The following is a 17792-nucleotide window of genomic DNA, read 5'->3' as shown; positions in this document are numbered from 1 at the left end:
CGGTGTCTTCTTCCTTGCTGATGGCCTTTCATGCTATGTCGATATAGGACTCGTTTTACTGTGGATATAGATACTTTTGTACCTGTTTCCTCCAGCATCTTCACAAGGTCCTTTGCTGTTGTTCTGGGATTGATTTGCACTTTTCGCACCAAAGTACGTTCATCCCTAGGAGACAGAACGCGTCTCCTTCCTGAGCGGTATGATGGCTGCGTGGTCCCATGGTGTTTATACTTGCGTACTATTGTTTGTACAGATGATCGTGGTACCTTCAGGCGTTTGGAAATTGCTCCCAAGGATGAACCAGACTTGTGGAGGTCTACAATTCTTTTTCTGAGGTCTTGGCTGATTTCTTTTGATTTTCCCATGATGTCAAGCAAAGAGGCACTGAGTTTGAAGGTATGCCTTGAAGGTATGCCTCAACAATTGTGTGCATGACATCTACTGTCATGCACACAGTAGATGTCCTAACCGACTTGCCAAAACTATAGTTTGTTAACAAGAAATTTGTGGAGTGGTTGAAAAACGAGTTTTAATGACTCCAACATAAGTGTATGTAAACTTCCGACTTCAACTGTACAGTGGGGTCCGAAATTATTAACACCCTTGATAAAGATGAGCAATAATTGTATTATATTATTTTATACTAATACAGTTACTCAGATAAATACATTTTGTTGAACAAGTAATTGTTTATTTTCTCAAAAAGGTAGGGGTCAAAATTATTGACACCCCTAAAGATTCTTATAAATTAAGTAGTCAAAAAATTTGGTCCCATAATCCTAACAAACAATGAATACATCAAGCTTGTGACTCTACAAACTTGGATGCATTTGCAGTTAGCTTTGGCTCTGTTTTACATTATTTTGTGCCCAATAGAAATGAATGGTAAATAATGTATTGTGTCATATCGAAGTCACTTTTATTTTAAATTAGAATATGTTTCTAACACATCTACATTAATGTGGATCCTACCATGATTACGGATAATCCTGAATGAATCGTGACTAATGATGAGTTAGAAAGTTACCGAGTGTTAAATATCATACCCCCAAGACACACACATACACACTCTTACACATCATCTTCATGAACTTTTCCGATGGAGCCAGATCAAAGTTGCAGCAAATCAAAGTATCCGTCTTTTCCTCGAATTGGTGGCAGAGAGGTAGAGGTGGTAAGTTCACTGCTTCTGACAGCTCCCGACTAAATCATTTCACTGGCTGGTGTTTGATCACCAAATCCGTTCCTGGTGGGTTGAAAGAGATCTAGAGAGATGGGGAGAGTGAGATGAAGTGATTGAGTGAGGAGCCTCACACAGCTGTTTTTCTTTATGTGGGGTTCATTCCTGGAGGCGGCAAACCCAAAAATAGGTTGTCCAGTGAAGGAAGAAATCAACCCCCTGCTCTCTACCCCCATCACCCCTCCACCCCCCCACCAGCCAGTCATGACCTGCTCCCACTGCCACACTTACATAAGCTAGGTGGCATCGTTGGACATCCCGCATCATCTTGGCTCTCTGTGAACTTAGTAAAATGGAGCTAGTATGTGCTGTAAACAGGACAACCCTCATTCAGGTTGACTTTGGCACCCACTTTGCACTGTCACTGTGCGTTAGTGTCACGATGCCCGGGTACCAAATCTACCAATAGTGCTCCTTATTGTTGTGAGCTTCGCTCCTGGATCAGGACACTTGACTGAGAATGACAGCTTGATGTTTGTGGACAGAGCAGGCATGCAGTAGGACAGCATGTGTTCTGAGAGGGACAGCAGAGGGCAGTGAGAACTACTGGCCTGATATCCCCGCCTTATTGTTGCGTAATCTTTAGAGTGAGTGTGGACAGTTGGTCTCCTACAGCACTTGTCTCCTGGGAGAGAGAGTGAGAGAGAGGCGTCTGTTGCTTTGTACTGAAAACCACCGGCTGGGCTGTTGTCGTGTGTAAAAACCCCATCAAGCATTTTGGAAACACAAACAAACACATGCTGCTACACCTGTCTGAAACAATCACTTTTGTTTTCTCTATAATTGATGCATTGATTTCTGGGAATTCTGCTCTAACCCCCTCCAACGACATTGAAGCTAGAGAACACTTGGTGCCATTAGAGAACTGTTACGCGTCAGTGTTTCCAAGCCCCGGGTAGAGTAATGTGTGCCTTATGAGAGGGCTGGGGATGGCAGGTTTCTGGCTTGGCACAACTCTTCCTCTTTGGTCTCTGGCACTGGTCTTTTACATCTCTTCCCACCACAGGCTGATAGTTAGAGTACTGGCTACTGTATCAATACCGTCATCTATTCACATCTAGATTTTTGTATATATATTTAAAGCTATGTCTGTTAATCTGCAAATATTATGCAGTGAACTCACACGATTGTGTAACCTTATGCAATGAAACCCAGCCACCTATAATTACATTGAGGGGCCTAGATACATTTGCAGGTTGCGTAATAGATGACTTAGCATTGGCCTGTACATTGTGTATTATATACTGTATGTTTGTGTCTCGTCCATTTCACCTCTAATCTCAATACTTCTGTATATAGCAATGTATTCTCCCTTTCCCTCTCGTAATGCTAAACTCAGCAAAAAAAGAAACGTCCTCTCACTATCAACTACGTTTATTTTCAGCAAACTTAACATCTGTAAATATTTGTATGAACGTAACAAGATTCAACAGCTGAGACATAAACTGAAGAAGTTCCACAGACATGTGACTAACAGAAATTGAATAATGTGTCCCTAAACAAAGGGGCGGTCAAAATCAAAAGTAACAGTCAGTATCTGGTGTGGCCACCAGCTGCATTAAGAACTGCAGTGCATCTCCTCCTCATGGACTGCACCAGATTTGCCAGTTCTTGCTATGAGATGTTACCCCACTCTTCCACTAAGGCACCTGCTAGTTCCCGGACATTTCTGGGGGGAAGGGCCCTAGTCCTCTCCCTCCGATCCAACAGGTCCCAGACGTGCTCAATGGGATTGAGATCCGGGCTCTTCACTGACCATGGCAGAACACTGACATTCCTGTCTTGCAGGAAATCACTCACAGAACGAGCAGTATGGCTGGTGGCATTGTCATGCTGGAGGGTCACGTCAGGATGAGCGTGCAGGAAGGGTACCACATGAGGGAGGAGGATGTCTTCCCTGTAACGCACAGCGTTGAGATTGCCTGCAATGACAACAAGCTCAGTCCGAAGATGCTGTGACACACCTCACCAGACTATGACGGACCCTCCACCTCCAAATCGATCCCGCTCCAGAGTACAGGCCTCGGTGTAACGCTCATTCCTTCAACGATAAACACGAATCCGACCATCACCCTTGGTGAGACAAAACCGTGACTCGTCAGTGTAGACCCCTTTTGCCAGTCCTGTCTGGTCCAGCGACGGTGGGTTTGTGCCCATAGGGGACGTTCTTGCCGGTGATGTCTGGTGAGGACCTGCCTTACAACAGGCCTACAAGCCCTCAATCCAGCCTCTCTCAGCCTATTGTGGACAGTCTGAGCACTGATGGAGGGATTGTGCGTTCCTGGTGTAACTCGGGCAGTTGTTGTTGCCATCCTGTACCTGTCCCGCAGGTGTAATGTTCAGATGTACCGATCCTGTGCAGGTGTTGTTACATGTGGTCTGCCACTGCGAGGACAATCAGCTGTTCGTCCTGTCTCCCTGTAGTGTTGTCTTAGGCGTCTCACAGTACGGACATTTCAATTTATTGCCCTGGCCACATCTGCAGCCCTCATGCCTCCTTGCAGCATGCCTAAGGCACGTTCACGCAGATGAGCAGGGACCCTGGGAATCTTTCTTTTGGTGTTTTTCAGAGTTAGTAGAAAGGCCTCTTTAGTGTCCTAAGTTTTCATAACTGTGACCTTAATTCACTACCGTTTGTAAGCTGTTAGTGTCTTAACAACCGTTCCACAGGTGTATGTTCATTCATTGTTTATGGTTCATTGGACAAGCATGGGAAACAGTGTTTAAACCCTTTACAATGAAGATCTGTGAAGTTATTTGGATTTTTACGAATTATCTCTGAAAGACAGGGTCCTGAAAAAGGGACATTTATTTTTTTGCTGAGTTTATATTTGTGTCTACTCTATTGTACATCTATAACCTACTATGTGTATAGTCTCACCACTATAATAATGTATTCTCCTCTTCCTTCTCCAGACGCGGAGGCTGACGAAGGTGGAGCGTCAGCGTTTCAGTGAGGAGGTGGAGATGCTGAAGGGGCTGCAGCACCCCAATATCGTCCGCTTCTACGACTCCTGGAAGGACAACTGCAAGGGCCACAAGTGCATCCTTCTGGTCACCGAGCTCATGACATCAGGCACCCTCAAGACGTGAGTTAAAGGGATACAATTTGTATGTATCTGCATCCAGTATGAAGGAAGTTAGAGGTAGTTTCACAAGCCAATGCTAACTAGCTTAGCACAAAGACTGAAAGTATGCTAGCTGTACCCGAAGACTTACAGTCTTGGTGCTAAGCTAGTTAACATTGGCTCAAGAAACTAGGTTTAACTTTCTTCATACTGGACTCAGATACATAAAAATAGTTTCCATTAGTTCATCTGACTCTCGGAAAATAGATAAAGGTCTTCATTGCCAAAATCCTAAACTATCCCTTTAAGTCCATTCACTGCCTGAGTAATAAGCAGATGGGGAAAAGTATGTGCCATTTTCCTACGTCATCTCCTTGTAAAAGGGTGTGCAAAAGACTTCAAGCAGATATGCTTTCCATCTGTGTTTTTCTGTTCATGTTAGTGAATCTACTGAATTTGTGTGTTAGCCATGTGGCTAACATCTGTCGAAATGGAGTGTCACTCAATTTGACCATGACAGGAGAAAATTGGTTCCAGATGTTACCTCATCCTCAGGCTTTCAGATTCAGTGTGAGCACCCCTGGTCCATGGTGCTCTGTAACTTGTTGTAACACTTGTTGCTTACACTGTTGTACCCCATGGTTCCAATCGCTCAGTTGGTTGGACACCAGGGTTTTGGGTTTGAGTCCTGCATAGTCCGCACGTACAGTACTCATATCAGCCTCACCCTACAGGTACCTGAAGAGATTCAAGGAGATGAAGCTGAAGCTGCTGCAGCGCTGGAGCCACCAGATCCTGAAGGGCCTCCACTTCCTCCACACCCGCACCCCGCCCATCATCCACAGGGACCTCAAGTGTGACAACATCTTCATCACCGGCCCCACAGGCTCCGTCAAGATCGGCGATCTGGGCCTGGCCACACTAAAGAGTGCCTCGTTCGCCAAGAGTGTCATTGGTGAGTCTCCCAACTACCCACAGCCACAGCACTTCAGTTGACACTGACACTCAGTATGATGGAGTGCATCAGGGCTCTATTCTAGACCCTGTGACTATTGAATATTTCTCAATGTAGGGTTAAAGCGTTCTGTCCCCACTACTAAGGTTTTAAAGGGAGACTTACGTAATAGCTGAAACCTCATAGAGGATGTTAAAACTTTTTGCCACCTACAACACTTACTATTTGCTATTTGCTTTAATGTCTTTTAAAATTTGTATTACATAGAAACAGTATTGTGTGAAACGGTTATTCAATATTTCAATAAATCATACCTTCCAGTGGCAAACACTCAGTGTAAAATGAGTCCCAGTCCCACTGCTACCTGTGTACTGCTGTCCCTTCAGTGTGGTGTGACCTTAAACTGGAGCAACTGTAAATAAAGCCTTCAACGACATGTTTTAGGCTGGCCACTGTGTTTATTTATTTGGCTAGGTGTTTATATTTATACTGTCATGGTGCATGACGGCTAGTCTTTGCAGTGACGTCAGCACGGCTGCTCGACATGTTCTAATCTATCTCACTGCTATCACAGTGTTTGGTCTCAGTGACTTTTTAATAGTGTGGGTCATCTAAGTCCCATTTGGAAACCTTCAAACCTACAGACGTTTAACATTTGTTTTACATTATCACACTCGTATAAGATTTGGTGTTGTATCAATAAATAACTTATCTTTTGATTACCTCCTCCTTCTGTACCGCCTTTGATTATTTCTTTCCATTTGAATACACTTGTACTGTAAATGAATAGCAGAACAGTTTGTTGCCAATACACATGTTCTGCACTGTATTACAAGGCACACAGTTGGCTACTTGTTCCAAAGTGGTCAGAGTGAGAATAAATAAGGCCACTGTATTGTGAAGTGTAATTGCAGTTGTCATTGAAGTAGGACCACACTTTGCGCCATTCTCATAACCACTACCATCATACCCCCTCCTCACGCTACCCCCCCCCCCCCCCCCCCCCTCTCTCTCTCTGTAGGGACTCCTGAGTTCATGGCTCCAGAGATGTACGAGGAGAAGTATGATGAGGCGGTGGACGTCTATGCCTTTGGGATGTGCATGCTTGAGATGACCACGTCTGAGTACCCCTACTCTGAGTGCCAGAACGCTGCCCAGATCTACCGTAAAGTCACCAGCGTGAGTGGATTTCGCTGTCTCTGGTGGATTCTGTGTATCCAGTCCATGTTGTTCAGTTTGTCTGTTGTTTCGCTAGATGTCGGTCAGATCTGAAGAGAAACTTGGCCATCTTTCTGGTTGCAGTTTGCAGTTTGACAGCACCACTTGTTCAGTGTAGTGCTGCTTGCCTCTGGGAAGAGGTAAGCAGGAAAGAGGCATTCAAAAGGCGTGCAACATGTGCAAGGATCATCATCTCTTGTTCCTTTCAACTAACTGCTGTTCTCTCTTTCTCTATCCACCCCCCTCTGTCTTTCTTTTGAAGTTGCTTGCTATGCATCACGAATGTGACACAAATAGATACACAAAAACACGCTCAATTACATACTCTCAATTGAGCATTTTGTGGGTCTCTCTCCATTGTGAATGCCACCTACGTTCTCACGTCCATCCCATCCGGTCTCCAAAAATAGAAACCCTCCCCTTGTACCCAACCCTGTTATCTCTGTTACTGAGTGTTTATCAGACCACTAATGGTAATGTACCATCTCTCATCTCTATGCAATGTTGCTGTGACATTTCTCCTCAGCAGAGTCAATTACAGGGTCTCTGTGGAGCTATAATGGTATTTACCATTAGACGGGTTGGGTCGCTCTTTCACTGCTATAATCAGCTGTTGCACCTTAACGACCAGATTTGGAAGAGCTGAAGGGCTCGGACTTGATTGCTAATTACTGGAATTGGAATTATGCTTTAAGTCTTTTACTTGTCGGAGAACGAGGTCCACATGCAGGAATGGGAACGTCTCCACAATGCTGGATTTTCTCCACTTCACAATTCTGGATTTCTTTGCGGTCATTTGGCCAAACAAACTGAAATCCCCAAGGACCATAATGCACGTTGTGGATTAATTTACATGCAGCTCTTCCAACGTGATTGACGCAGTAAGAACCCACGTGCTAGCTGTGTGTGTGTGTGTGTGTGTGTGTGTGTCTGAGCACGCTACAGCCCTGGTACAACATGAGCAGTATTTAGTGCTAGAGTCCAAAGGAGTGTTACAGCTTCGAGGAAGCAAGGCTCTCACTCCGTTATGGGTTTTCTGCCAGAACCACAAAAGCAGTTCGCCAGCCTCTGTATTCAGACGTTCTCCAGCCAGCCTCTGTATTCAGACGTTCTCCAGCCAGCCTCTGTATTCAGACGTTCTCCAGCCAGCCTCTGTATTCAGACGTTCTCCAGCCAGCCTCTGTATTCAGACGTTCTCTAGCCATCCTGTCAGGACCCGGTGTGAGAAACAGTCACTAATAGTCGGCAGAACCCAGAAGATGAGGCAGACACAGCAGTACTAGAGACGGTGGTTTAATCAAAGTAAAAGATCTTCAGGCAAAAATATAAATCCACAACGTCAAAAGTAAAGCCAAGAGAAAAAATGGATATCCTCCAAAATACAAAGAAAATCCACAAAGTGGTAAGAACAGCAAGGAAAAAACAAACCTCAAAAGACTAATCAAAAATAAACAAGAACAAAACCAGAGTACCTCTGGAAAATCCAACAAGAGAAATATAAGTTCACAGCATGGCTGGGCCTGGGTGCTAACATACAAACACTGAGCAAAGAACTGAGGAACACACAGGGTTTAAATACCTACAAGGAAATGACACACAGGTGCAAATAATAATTAGAACAAGGAAAAAACAAAAGGTTCAAAAAAGGCGCAATGGGGGCATCTAGTGACCAAAACCTGAACAATCCTGGCCAAATCCTGACACATCCTCTGTATTCAGACGTTCTCCAGCTAGCCTCTGTATTCAGACGTTCTCTAGCCAGCCTCTGTATTCAGACGTTCTCCAGCCATCCTCAGTATTCAGACGTTCTCCAGCCAGCCTCTGTATACAGATGTTCTCCAGCCAGCCTCTGTATTCAGACGTTCTCCAGCCAGCCTCTGTATTCAGACGTTCTCTAGCCATCCTCTGTATACAGATGTTCTCCAGCCAGCCTCTGTATTCAGACGTTCTCCAGACAGCCTCTGTATTCAGACTTACATGCTTACTTGCACTGTTGTTTCTTATTTGTGTTGACCTCAGCAGATAAGGATCTCCATGCTTCGTACATACCACAGTTCTAATTCAGCCATGGGGCTTGACCTATAAAGGAAATGAATAGCAGATTATTACTGAGACTACAGCAAATGGCCACCATTCTGCTCCTACACTTGGCCACTGACTGACATCATTTTATGACAATGTCTGTGTCATCAAATTATCTTGTTCCCTTTCTCAGAGCTATATATTTATGCTATGATAGGAGAGCTGTATATCTTTGTTTACCTGATGGTGAAAGAGGAACAAAGTGGTCTATTGCTGGAATAATATCACTGTCATGTTTAGTAGCCTTCACCAACAGGACAAACAGCGGATATTATATATGACTCAAGTTTCCCCTGTGCTGTTTGACGTGTGAGATGAGATATTATACGGTATCTGCACAGAAAGACCTATTTGTTTTTCCTTCAGGTGAGCTACATTTCCTTTTCAAGTAGGTGTAAAAGCTTTGTCCTCCCTCTGTGTGTGTGTGTGTGTGTTTTGCATGTGTGCGAGTGTGTATTGTGTGTGTTTGTGCATTCTCAGACACAATTGTTGAAATGTGTGTGTGTCTGTGTGTGTGTGTACTTGTGTCTGTGTGTGAACGTGTATCAGTATGAGCATGTGTGGGCGCACAAAAGCCAAGACAATGCCCCCAAGTAACTTTCAAAAACAACAGAGTAAATCCTTTAGCCAATACACCTACAGCAAGTTAACTTGGAGAGTAACACTGTCTTCTCTGGAAGTTTACTGGGTTGAAGTGAGTTCTTACAGAAGCAGAACATTACCCAGTGTGTCAGCTGACGAGGGGTTGCCGCCGCTGACAAAGGACATTGATACGGACAAAATTGATACGGTGAGCAGAACTGGCCCAGCATCACTCCTCCAACTCTTCAAAGCCGTCTCTGTGCTGTGGTCTGACTGAGTGTGTGAGGAGACAGACACAGCCTTGTGACCAAGGCATTAGCGGATGTCCGCTGCGCCTCTTAAAAAGTATGTATTACCAGTTTACTGCTGTGTATCTATGGAGGTTACTGGCCTGTTAAATGTCGTCATAAAATCTATGATTGTAAGGTGGTCCTCATAAGAATGTACTCTAATTGGCTAAGGACTTGTACCTGTAAAGCCACCTAGGGACTTCCTAGGATAGGATAGCTGGTGCCAGCTATATACAGTACAGTACCAATTGGATACACAGGACCTTCCCTAGGACAACAGTACTAAGGGAGGTGTTTAAAGAGGTATACTCAAGGAGTGGCATACAGGTTACAGTAATCCTTTCTGGAGGGAATCCCAATTGTAAAGGTTAATGTACACAAACTTAAGTCACTCACTGAAGTTTTATTTCCAGATTTTCCCCTTTGTTATCTTGAAAAAGAGGCATGTATTGACTGTGTACTATCTACTCAATAATAGATACACTACATGACTAAAAGTATGTGGACACCTGCTCGTCGAACATCTCATTCCAAAAACATGGGCATTAATATGAATTGGTCCCCATGTTGCTGCTATAACAGCCTCCTCTCTTCTGGGAAGGTTTTCCACTAGATGTTGGAACATTGAAGCGGGGGGGGGGCTTGCTTCCATTCAGCCACAAGAGCATTAGTGAGGTCGGGCACTGATGTTGGGCGATTAGGCCTGGCTTGCTGTTGGCGTTCCGATTCATCCCAAAGGTGTTTGATGGGGTTGAGGTCAGGGCACTGTGCAGGCCAGTCAAGTTCTTCCACACCGATCTTGACAAACCATTTCTGTATGGATCTCGCTTTGCGCAAGAGGGCATTGTCCAAACTGTTGCCACAAAGTTGGAAGCACAGAATCCTCTAGACTGTCATTGTATGCTGTAGCGTTAAGATATCCCTTCACTGGAACTAAGGGGCCTAGCCCGAACCATGAAAAACAACCCCAGACCATTATTCCTCCTCCAACAAACTTTACAGTTGGCACTATGCATTTGGGCAGGTAGCGTTCTCCTGGCTTCAGCCAAACCAAGAATTGTCTATCGGACTGCCAGATGGTGAAGCGTTTCATCACAGAGAACGTGTTTCCACCGCTCCAGAGTCCAGTGACGGCAAGTTTTACACCACTCCAGCTGACGCTTGGTATTGCACATGGTGATCTTGGGCTTGTGTGCGCGGCTGCTTGTCCATGGAAACCCATTTCATGAAGCTCCCGAACGAACAGTTATTGTACTGACGTTGCTTCCAGAGGCAGTTTGGAACTCAGTAGTGAGTGTTGAAACTGAGGACAGACGATTTTTACCCGCTTCAGCACTCGGCGGTCCCGTTCTGTGAGCTTGTGTGGCCTACCATTTCCCGGCTGAGCCGGTGTTGCTCCTAGATGTTTCCACTTCACAATAACAACAGTTACAGTTGACCGGGGCAGCTCTAGCAGGGTAGAAATTTGACAAACTGACTTGTTGGAAAGGTGGTATCCTATGACGGTGCCACGTTGAAAGTCACTGAGCTCTTCAGGAAGGCCATTCAACTGCCAATGTTTGTCTATGGAGATTGCATGTCTATGTGCTCGATTTTATATACCTATCAGCAATGGGTGTGGCTGAAATAGCCAAATTCAATAATTTGTAGGGGTGTGTCCACATACTTTTGTAAATATAGTGTATGTTCATTCAATGTGCAGAATACAGAATATTATACATTTCCATTTATCCTACCAACAACCTCAACACATTTGTGATTTCACATGGTAATTAGAAAATGGCATTCTAGGATTCTATGAATACCAGGAACCTTTGTCTTTCCCCCACACAACATATTATCATTAAACAAGAAGTCACCAGGGTTTAATGAAGGCTTCAAAGAACAGGAGTTCCTGGCAGCTTACCAGAGTGTGTAGTTAACATGGCTACCAGCCCTCTAACCCTCCCTCCTCTATCAATTGTCCAGTGAGTAACAAATGACTGAATGGCGAGAGTCACCTCTGTGATGAATCTTGTTGAATCAAATGAGTAGATCTCAAGCACCATTGAGCCATTCATTCACCTTTCTGGAACAATTGCTAAGAGGATAAAGCTAAGAGGCTTGTGTGATTTCAGTAGTTCTGTGTGGTATGGTGACGTTTACATCACAGTATTGGGAGGTGTGATTGAAGGTCATTGCCTGAAGCCCCATACCTAAGCTCACAGTCTTCACTGAGTGACAGTCATATTGTTTTCAACTTGGGGTCCAACTACGGGGTGAACAAGGTCTTACAATGCCTTGATTCAGACGGGTTGGGTTAAATGCAGAAGACACATTTCAGTTGAATGTATTCAGTTGTACAACTGATTAGGTATCCTCCTTTCCCCTTATTGAACATGATCTGACTCCATACAATGACATCTTGAGGGCCAATTAAAGGCAATGGGAGAGTCAGACTAATCAGTACATTGCCAATTCCCTACGTACTGCCCACACAACCAAAACCTTCCTGTGCTAAAACAGGGGTACATTGCCTGTTTCCCTTTTTAGTGAGAGAGTGAGGGTGTGAGGGAACAGACACCCCTGGCCATGCCCTCTCTCCACCACCCCTGGGCTGGCCCTCTCTCCACCACCCTTGGGCTGGCCCTCTCTCCACCACCCCTGGCCATGCCCTCTCTCCACCACCCCTGGGCTGGCCCTCTCTCCAACACCTCTGGGCTGGTCCTCTCTCCAACACCTCTGGGCTGGCACTCTCTCCACCACCCCTGGGCTGGCCCTCTCTCCAACACCTCTGGGCTGGTCCTCTCTCCAACACCTCTGGGCTGGCCCTCTCTCCAACACCTCTGGGCTGGTCCTCTCTCCAACACCTCTGGGCTGGTCCTCTCTCCAACACCTCTGGGCTGGCCCTCTCTCCACCACCCCTGGCCATGCCCTCTCTCCAACACCTCTGGGCTGGTCCTCTCTCCAACACCTCTGGGCTGGTCCTCTCTCCAACACCTCTGGGCTGGCGCTCTCTCCAACACCTCTGGGCTGGCCCTCTCTCCAACACCTCTGGGCTGGTCCTCTCTCCAACACCTCTGGGCTGGTCCTCTCTCCAACACCTCTGGGCTGGTCCTCTCTCCAACACCTCTGGGCTGGTCCTCTCTCCAACACCTCTGGGCTGGCCCTCTCTCCAACACCTCTGGGCTGGTCCTCTCTCCAACACCTCTGGGCTGGCCCTCTCTCCAACACCTCTGGGCTCGTCCTCTCTCCAACACCTCTGGGCTGGTCCTCTCTCCAACACCTCTGGGCTGGTCCTCTCTCCAACACCGCTGGGCTTGTCCTCTCTCCAACACCTCTGGGCTGGTCCTCTCTCCAACACCTCTGGGCTGGTCCTCTCTCCAACACCTCTGGGCTGGCCCTCTCTCCAACACCTCTGGGCTGGCCCTCTCTCCAACACCCTTGGGCTGGTCCTCTCTCCAACACCTCTGGGCTGGCCCTCTCTCCACCACCCCTGGCCATGCCCTCTCTCCACCACCCCTGGCCATGCCCTCTCTCCAACACCTCTGGGCTGGTCCTCTCTCCAACACCTCTGGGCTGGCCCTCTCTCCAACACCTCTGGGCTGGCCCTCTCTCCAACACCTCTGGGCTGGTCCTCTCTCCAACACCTCTGGGCTGGCCCTCTCTCCACCACCCCTGGGCTGGTCCTCTCTCCAACACCTCTGGGCTGGCCCTCTCTCCAACACCTCTGGGCTGGTCCTCTCTCCAACACCCCTGGGCTGGCCCTCTCTAGTCTCTACTATTTTCTGCCTCCCAACCAGCCAGTGTTGTGTAGATTTTGTAACTCCACAGCCCCTCCTCTACCTCTCTACTCCACTGCTGGGTTATAATTAGCTAGCAGAGCCATGGACGCCACCACACCACCTCTGTCCCTCCTCCTCCACATGTTTCTGCCCACACACACCGAACACACACCAGGCAATAAGGAGTTCTGACGCACTTCCTTTCTGTGTGTGTGTGTGTGTTTGTGGTGGTGGGGGGGGGGGGGGGGGGGGGGGGGTGTTAAAGGGTCTGCCGCTGATCCAGAAATGGTCTGTTCTTCCTGATTGTGTTTCAAATCAAATCGAATCAAATGTTATTTGTCAAATGCGCCGAATACAACAGGTGTAGACCTTACAGTGAAATGCTTACTTACAAGCCCTTAACCAACAATGCAGTTTTAAGAAAATAATAAGTGTAAAGTAAAAAATAGATAAATAAAAATAGAAGATAATTAAAGAGCAGCAGTAAAATAACAATAGCGAGGCTATATACAGAGGGTATAGGTAGAGAGTCAATGTGTGGGGCACCGGTTAGTCGTTTATTATGTTTCAGAGCTTGTTTCCAGTGACAAAGAGAGGGAGGAGGGAGATTGGTGAGATGAAGAGAGACATAAAGAATAGAGAACTTAATTAGGGTGTTATAATTGACATAGATATCCCTGCTTTAGTGGTCATCTCCCGAGGCAGACCATACTAACACACGTACTCTACACACACTTACATTGTAATATTGTATGGTGGTATTTTACATTTTGTATTGTAGATATGTAGTGGGGTAAAAATGTTGTACTGTTTTTTTTTTATTTTTTTATATGTAATGTAAGTGCCTTAATGTGTTTGGACCCAGGAAGAGTAGCTGCTGCCTTGGCAACAGCTAATGGGGATCCCTAATAAATACAAATACAAAATACAAAGACCCCTCTCAAAGAGAAAAAGAATAAGAGTGTGAGAAACAAACATAGAAGGAGCTCTCTCTGTCTGTCTCGCTGTCTCTCTGTCTGTCTCGCTGTCTCTCTCTCTCTGTCTTGCTGTTTCTCTCTCTGTCTCACTCTCTCTCTCTCTGTTTCGCTGTCTCTCTCTGTCTTGCTGTTTCTCACTCTGTCTCGCTGTCTCTCTCTGTCTGTCTCGCTGTCTTTCTGTCTGTCTCGCTGTATCTCTCTGTCTGTCTCGCTGTCTCTCTCTGTCTGTCTCGCTGTCTTTCTGTCTGTCTCGCTGTATCTCTCTGTCTGTCTCGCTGTCTCTCTCTGTCATGCTGTCTCTTTCTTTCAAATTAGCTGTCTCTCACGCTCTCTCGCTTTCTCTCTCTGTCTCTCTCTGTCGCTCTGTCTCACTGTCTCTCTCAGTTTAGCTGTCTCTCACTCTCTCTCGCTTTCTCTCTCTCTGTCTCTGTCTCTCTTCGTCTCTCTCTCTCAAATTCAGATTGCTTTATTGGCATGAAATACAATTGGTAGGTATTGCCAAAGCAGTATAGTGGTACAGCATTTCAGTAAATACAGTGCAATGCAATGAGGATAATAAAATACAGTTCATTTAAGTAGTAATAATAATAGTACATATAATCATGTGTACAGGTACAACACTTCTGCTGTTGTATTGTGTAATCTTCGGTCAGTACATTTAATTAAATACAAATAAGATTATAAAAAAGAAAAAGAAAGAATGGCTAATAAATAAACAACATAATGTACATGATGATTGTTACACTATGTATTACTAGTAAGTTATATACAATGTAAATACTACAGGGAATTAATGGTCATGGGATGTCCCTCAGACTATGGCAGTCATATACATATCTGGCAGTAATATTTGCGGTTTCTCCCTCAACCAGAATAATTCCCAGCTTTATGTTATTAGTAAATGCACAGAGGTTGGGAATTGATTGAGTTTTTTTTTAAAGATAATCTTATTTGGGAGTATTTCTCACAGTAGAGGAAAAAGTAGATCTCTGTCTCTACCTCCCCTGTCTTGCAGTGACCACATAGACACTCCTCTTTGGGTAGCCATGTCTTTTGATGTCTCCCTTTTTCTATAGCCAATTGGTGTTCGCCGAGCCTGTATTTGGTCAGGATCTGTCTCTGTTTTGTATCTCTGACAGAGTAGAGATATTCTGCCAATTTGTATTCTCATTTGAGGGCCAAATAGCAATTTAGTTTATTCTGTGTTTTTGTTTCATTTTCCCAATTTGTCAAGTAAGAGGTTTTCATTTCTGTAACAGTGTGATTGGTTTCCCTGTGTGTGTCACGCCCTGACCTTAGTTATCTATGTTTTCTTTATTATTTTGGTCAGGTCAGGTTGTGACGAGGGTGGGTATGTGTGTTTTGTCTTGTCTAGGGTTTTTGTATATCTATGGGTTTTTTGTAAGTCTAGGTTATGTAGGTCTATGGTGGCCTGAATTGGTTCCCAATCAGAGACAGCTGTTTATCGTTGTCTCTGATTGGGGATCATATTTAGGTTGCCATTTTCCCTTGGATATTCGTGGGTTCTTGTCTATGTGAAGTTGCCTGTCAGCACTCGTGTTATATAGCTTCACGTTAGTTTTGTTACTTTGTTAGTTTGTTCAGTGTTCATTCGTTTAATTAAGAGAATGTACGCATACCACGCTGCGCCTTGGTCTCATCACTACGACGAACGTGACAGTGTGATTGGATAATAGGGTTGTGTAGTGTTTTAACAACTGACACAGGGAACTCTTTTCAGGGTTCAGGTCTTGGCTTTGAATTGTAAGGATGTTTTGGGGGTTAATTTCAAATGGTGCCAACATTTTAGTGTCCTTTTCTTTATATTTACAGTTAAAGGGAATCGTCCGAGTTCCACCCTGCATGCATTATTTGGTACTTTCTTTTGGATATTTAGGATAATTCTAGATTTTCTATTGGGTTTTTCTCCCAGTGCTTATAATTGTTAATTGGTGGACCCCAAACCTTGCTTCCATATAGTGCAATTGGTAACATTACACTATTGAATATTGTGCCCCAGATTTGGATAGGAATATAACATTTTTTGAACTCTGTCTCTCTGTCATGTGTGCATAATTAGAGTATCCGTGTAATTGACATAATTAATGCTATCCGTCTCAGAAAAACTGGCTGTTTTAGTGGTCATCTCCCTAGGCAGACCATACAAAGACTCTCTCAAAGAGAAAAAGACTACGAGCGTGAGAAACAACCGTAGAAGGACCTCTTTCTGTCTCTCTCTCTCTGTCTCTATCGCTCTGTCTGTCTCTGTCTCTCTTTCTATGTCTCTCTGTCTGTTTCTGTCTCTCTCTGTCTCTCAATTAAATTCCATTTAACAGGCTTTATTGGCATGGGAAACATATGTTTACATTGCCAAAGTAAGTGAAATGGATAATAAACAAAAGTGAAATAAACAATAAAAAATGAACAGTAAACTTTACACAAGTTCCAAATAAATAGAGAGATTTCAAATGTAATATTATGTCTATATACAGTGTTGTAACGATGTGCAAATAGTTAAAGTACAAAAGGGAAAATAAATAAACATATAGGGGTTGTATTTACAACAGTGTTTGTTCTTTACTGTTTGGATTTTTCTTGTAGCAACAGGTCACAAATTTTGCTGCTGTGATGCACACTGTGGTATTTCACCCAATAGATATGGGAGTTTATCAAAATTGGATTTGTTTTCAAATTCTTTGTTGGTCTGTGTAATCTGAGGGAAAAATGTGTCTCTAATATGGTCATACATTTGGCAGGGCCCAGGTCTGGACCTTTTTGGAAACACCATTATTTTTGTCTTACTGAGATTTACTGTCAGGGCCCAGGTCTGATAGAATCTGTGCAGCAGATCTAGGTGCTGCTGTAGGCTCTCCTTGGTTGGGGACAGAAGCACCAGATCATCAGCAGACCCTCATGCCAAATTGAGTAAAAAGCTTTTTTGAAATCAACAAACCATGAAAAGACTTTGCCTTTGTTTTGGTTTGTTTGTATGTCAATTAGGGTGTGCAGGGAGAATACGTGGTCTGTCGTACGGTAATTTGGTGAAAAGCCAATTTTACATTTTCTCAGTACATCGTTTTCATTGAGGAAATGTACGAGTCTGCTGTTAATGATAAAGCAGTGGATTTTCCCACGGTTGCTGTCGACACATATCCCATGGTAGTTATTGGGGTCAAATTTGTATCCACTTTTTTTGGACTGGGGTGGTTCCAAATATTGGGTAAGATGCCAGTGCTGTGGATGATGTTAAAAAGTTTAAGTATGCCTCCCGGGTGGCGCAGTGGTCTAAGGCACTGCATCGCTAGCTGTGCCACCAGAGACTCTGGGTTCGAACCCAGGCTCTGCCGCAGCAGCGTTGTGTCAAGAAGCAGTGCGGCTTGGTTGGGTTGTGTTTCGGAGGACGCATGGCTATCGACCTTCGCCTCTCCCGAGTCCGTACGGGAGTTGCAGCGATGAGACAAGACAGTAACTACTACTAATTGGATACCATGAAATTGGGGAGAAAAAAGGGGTAAAATAATTGAAAAGAAAATTGAAAAAAAAAAAAAAAGTTTAAGTATAGCCCTGCTTTGTGTTTGTGCTTGTGTTTCCCAATAAGCAATATAGTTTTGTTTTG

General features: G+C 44.7%; 1 protein-coding gene across 1 annotated transcript in view; it reads left to right on the top strand.

The window, feature by feature from the left end:
• Nucleotides 1–17792, top strand: part of LOC120034331 (serine/threonine-protein kinase WNK4-like) — a 75296-nt gene that overhangs the window by 30679 nt on the left and 26825 nt on the right. Inside the window, exons 3-5 of the mRNA XM_038980849.1 lie at nucleotides 4157–4329; nucleotides 5043–5263; nucleotides 6285–6442. Coding sequence (XP_038836777.1) covers nucleotides 4157–4329; nucleotides 5043–5263; nucleotides 6285–6442 — 552 coding nt within the window. The remainder of the gene's footprint in view (nucleotides 1–4156; nucleotides 4330–5042; nucleotides 5264–6284; nucleotides 6443–17792) is intronic.

Source organism: Salvelinus namaycush, chromosome 41 (genome assembly GCF_016432855.1).
Source record: "Salvelinus namaycush isolate Seneca chromosome 41, SaNama_1.0, whole genome shotgun sequence".
NCBI lineage: Eukaryota > Metazoa > Chordata > Actinopteri > Salmoniformes > Salmonidae > Salvelinus > Salvelinus namaycush.
This window is presented reverse-complemented; position numbering and strand designations above follow the sequence as displayed.